At 59.4% G+C, this 4,304-nt stretch overlaps 1 protein-coding gene across 1 annotated transcript; it reads right to left on the bottom strand.

Annotated features, from left to right (window-relative positions):
• Positions 1-768: 768 nt before the first annotated feature.
• Positions 769-2,535, bottom strand: H310_12311 (hypothetical protein; the record flags this gene model as incomplete). Its single annotated transcript, XM_008879322.1, has 5 exons — positions 769-1,068; positions 1,131-1,279; positions 1,321-1,402; positions 1,481-1,653; positions 1,734-2,535. 5 exons carry the CDS (start codon positions 2,533-2,535, stop codon positions 769-771), a joined length of 1,506 nt encoding a protein of 501 aa, XP_008877544.1.
• Positions 2,536-4,304: the final 1,769 nt, after the last annotated feature.

Here is a 4,304-nt window from a genome sequence, read left to right as displayed (position 1 = left end):
GCCGTTTTCTTGCTACTTTTCGCCGCCTTGGCGGCCACGTCGAGCAAACGTCGGAGAGGGTCGATCACCCTGTTGTAATCGGGGATACTGCCACGCATCCAATTCGTGGCACACACAAACTGCTGCAGGTCGGCAGCAGTTGTCGGGGGCGCCAAATCGACCAGACCTTGAATGCGGCTGGGGGAATGCTTCACGCCAGCCGCGGAAATCACCTTGCCGCACCATTCGGCTTCCAGCCAGTAGAAAAGGCACTTCTTCGGGCTGAGCTTGAGCCCGAACGCCGAGCAGATGGACAGTTCTACTTGGTCCAGCAGATCGAACAGGTCCGTCGTCCACTTCGCGGACCCAAGGAGGTCGTCCAACCACGCAATCAGGCCGCGAAACATTTGGTGCACCACCGACTGGCAGTAAGCCACCGCGTCGGTCTGTCCCAACAGCACGCGGGTAGGCGTGTAGACGCCAAACGGGGTCTTGAACGAGAAGTACTCCTGGGAGTCCGCATGCAGCGGGAGCTGCCAGTAGCCCTTGGTCCAGTCCAAGATGAAGTAGACGCTCGTTCCTTCGAGGCAAACGAGCGCGCTGTCGAGGTTGGGCATGGGTCACGGCATTGGGTCGGTGCACGCATTGATAGGACGACTGTCGATCGTCATCCGTAGCGCGCCGGTGTCCTTCTTGGGCATAAAATGGGGCGCCGCGGCCCACGTCGAACGGTTGTTCTTGTAAACCATACCGTTCCCCTCCAATGCCTCTACATGTTCGCGCATGTACTCAAACGTGCGCCGGCGGGTAACGTCGCATGCCGCACTTCACCGGCGTCGCGTCCGGCTTGATGCGTACCTTCAAGGGCTCGACCTTGACAGGCGGATCATCACTCAGGTCTTCACGGAACACATCGACATGCTTCCGTAAAAGCGCCGTCAGGTGCTGCTTGTCCACGGTGTCGCGCCCACTCCCTTGAGCTTCATCCGCCTTGGCCATAAGCACGGCCAGGTCACTGTCGCGCGTCTTGCGACGAGATTCTTCGCTTGCCCCGATAATCTTCGGGACCACAACTTCAGGCGTAGCACACTGCATGCCATCGCTCTCTTCGAGGCAGGGATCAGGCGGATCCCGGCCATCAGGAGCGTCACCCGCGCCATGTTGGAGGCAGGGATGCCGTCGGAGACGTCCCACTCTGACTTCTGCTGTCGCGCTTCGACGAGCAGGTCGTCCACGGAGAACCCGAGAACCTCCATGACTGGACGGCTGATAATATCGTCGATCGACGAGGCCGTGTCATCTACTCAAGCCTTCACTCCGCGCAGGACCAGCGGGCCGCACGTCGTATCGAGAGTAGCTTGCCAAACGTGGCAAGCCGCAACACCGTCAGCGGCGCAGCTGTCACGCCATAAGGGAAGACAAGCTACGGCTTGTCGTGTACCTCGAAGTCCACAGCGACGTCGCACGCTGCCAACGCATCCCTAACGCCGCGCGAAACGACGTTCACGTCAGCTCCCGTGTCGAGCAGGATGTTCTCGACACGGACAACGCCTTCCACCATGACGCCGCGATTGGTCGAGCGCCGACTAGACTTGTCGGCCAACACCTTGACCCGTTCTTGGCGATTCTTCACCATCGCGTCTAGCAGACGCTGCGCGCTTCGCCCGGCGCAGCCTTAGGACAATTAGCCACGCGCTTATCTTTGTCGCCGCACTTCAAACACGCGCCACGCCCCTTCCTTGGCGCCGAATCACCTTTGTCGCCCGCTACATCCGATTCCGCCGCCAGCGGTATTTTCGGAGGATTCTTCCCGCCGCCTTCCTTGGGGCCGTCGCCACGGCCACCGTCCTTTCCTTTGCCACGGCCGCCCTTGTCCGTGGTGTACGACTTCGGCGGGGCAGGTGAAGCTTCTTCTAGCCCCACGTAAAACTGGAAGCCGGCAGAGAACTGCCGGAGCCAGTTTACAAAGCGAAATACGTCGCTCTTCAGGGCCTTGTTTCGTTGGAGCTGCAGCTGCTTCTGGACAGCGCTCTTCAACGTATCCGGTCGGATGGCACGCGCCATCACCTCGACAACCATCTTGCCTTCCAGGTGGAGCACCCACTCCTGGTGATATTGCTCTAGCACACGCATAAGGTCGTCCAGCATACGACCGACTCTAGACTCAGCGTCCAAAATCTTCGTGTCGAACCGAATGGCGGCCGACAGACGCTTCTTCAGGACGTCGAGATCTTGCGGATCTTCTTCGAACGCCGCGTGAAACCACGCGATCCACTCAGCTTCCGTGACAAGGTTGTGATCCTTGTTCAGGTCGAACATGGCGATCCGCCGCTTCGAGAACGGGTCCATGCAAGCACCAACCGGCATCGCAAACGGACTCGATCCCGTGCATTGGAGCGCATTAATCTGCTTCGGGTATTTTTGGTACTCGCGCATAAAAACGCGCCGCTCCGACTTCGTCGATTCCTTGGAACTCAGAGGTTGTGGGATGGCCGGAGCGTTCCACACTTGTCTACGGCCATAGCTGTCGTCACTGCCTATGTCAACGTCGTCCATGGGCGGGTGCCTTCTACCCGCGGTATTAGCGTCCGCCTCTGCTGCAGCAGCCGCTCTATCGGCCACAGCTGTCGCAGCGGAGCCTTCGCAGATGACATCGCAGCTGGTCCGTCGGTCTGCGCCGGGGTAAACGCGTACCCGCTGCGCGCTGGCTGCCACTCGTCAACTGGACGAGGCTGCCGTCTTCTCGGAGAACGAAAGGGATTCACCACGTCGCGATGCTCCTGGCGGCGCCCACGCGGCTGGTCGTCGCGGTTCCGCGGCCGGTAACGCTCTTCGTCTCTTGTCGAGTAGTCGCCGTCGGGGGAATCTTCTCGAGGCATCTCCGAGGCCATGATGCTGTTAAAGCTGATAACAACTAAAGAATTCTTTGTTCGTCCTTCACGGCTTCCGACCGCAAAGTTGCCTTCTTCGTAAGGCAAATCCAAGACTGTACATTACCTCAGGAAGCCCCAGGGGCTACGAGCCACGTGGCCACTGACTAGCATACAAAGTAATACTATCCATCTAGGTCATCAACAGTGCTACCAGAGCCGCGGTACTAAACAGCCACCGCGGCCGCAGTGGTCAAACAATCGGGCGACCCCGACTGCTCTGCACCGCAGAACAGTCGGCTCTGAGTCTAGAGCGTCCACGTCCCACGTGGCGGCTTGCTTCCTTACCGCCACGAGCAGCTCGTCGGCAGAATATCCCAAGGCATTGATTACGGGCCAGTCCACGAGCACCTCAACACTCTCCTTCTCGTTGTCGTCCAATACTGTACGTCCAGTTCTCTAAGTGTTAGAGACCCAAGAAATGAAAATTCTCCACGGACCTGTGAGTTCAACTCTCACGTTCACGTGATCGGCGGAGCTGCAAGCCAACAGTGCCGAGGCCACAGACGTGTCGGGCCCAGAGTCGTCCTCCAGGGATGTACTCGCTCCTACCACAAAATAGATCCTCGTGGCCCAGGACCATGAGGGCATCAATTTGCATCCGTGCTTGGCCCCGACCACCGTTGGCTCCAGGCACCTGGTTCGCCTAGATTCGACGTGCGCGACGGTGCTCACTCTTGCGATCGTACAGACTACAGAAGAAAGTGCACACAACGTCCTGCAACGCTGAGGTGAGTGCAGTTGTCTAGGCGAATGACCAAACAAGGCTCGCTGCGTGCGTGGTTACCCTCCTTAAGTTCAGTACCATTAAACGGCGGGCAGCTCAATAGGGTTTCAATACCAACACATATATTCGTTAAACGCAAAAGATACAAAATACATTGTGCAATGTCACGATCAATGACGCAAGTACGACGACGTCGACGGCACCGCCGTGGTGGTGCAAGGAGCCTTGGTCGTGGTGGCGGGGGCAGCCGTCGTGGTGCAAGGAGCCTTGGTGGTCGTAGCAGGCGCGGCGGTGGTGGTGCAAGGGGCCTTGGTCGTGGTGGCGGGGGCAGCCGTCGTGGTGCAAGGAGCCTTAGTGGTCGTAGCAGGCGCGGCGGTGGTGGTGCAAGGAGCCTTGGTCGTGGTAGCGGGGGCAGCTGTCGTGGTGCAAGGAGCCTTGGTCGTGGTTACAGGAGCAGCCGTGGTGGTGCAAGGAGCCTTGGTGGTCGTAGCAGGCGCGGCGGTGGTGGTGCAAGGGGCCTTGGTCGTGGTGACAGGAGCAGCTGTCGTGGTTTCAGGCGCAGCCGTCGTGGTTTCAGGCACAGCCGTCGTGGTGCACGGAGCCTTTGTGGTGGTGACAGGAGCAGCCGTCGTGGTTTCAGGCGCAGCCGTCGTGGTGCACGGAGCCTT

The sequence above is a fragment of the Aphanomyces invadans genome (assembly GCF_000520115.1).
Source record: "Aphanomyces invadans strain NJM9701 unplaced genomic scaffold supercont1.38, whole genome shotgun sequence".
Lineage (NCBI taxonomy): Eukaryota > Oomycota > Saprolegniomycetes > Saprolegniales > Verrucalvaceae > Aphanomyces > Aphanomyces invadans.
This window is presented reverse-complemented; position numbering and strand designations above follow the sequence as displayed.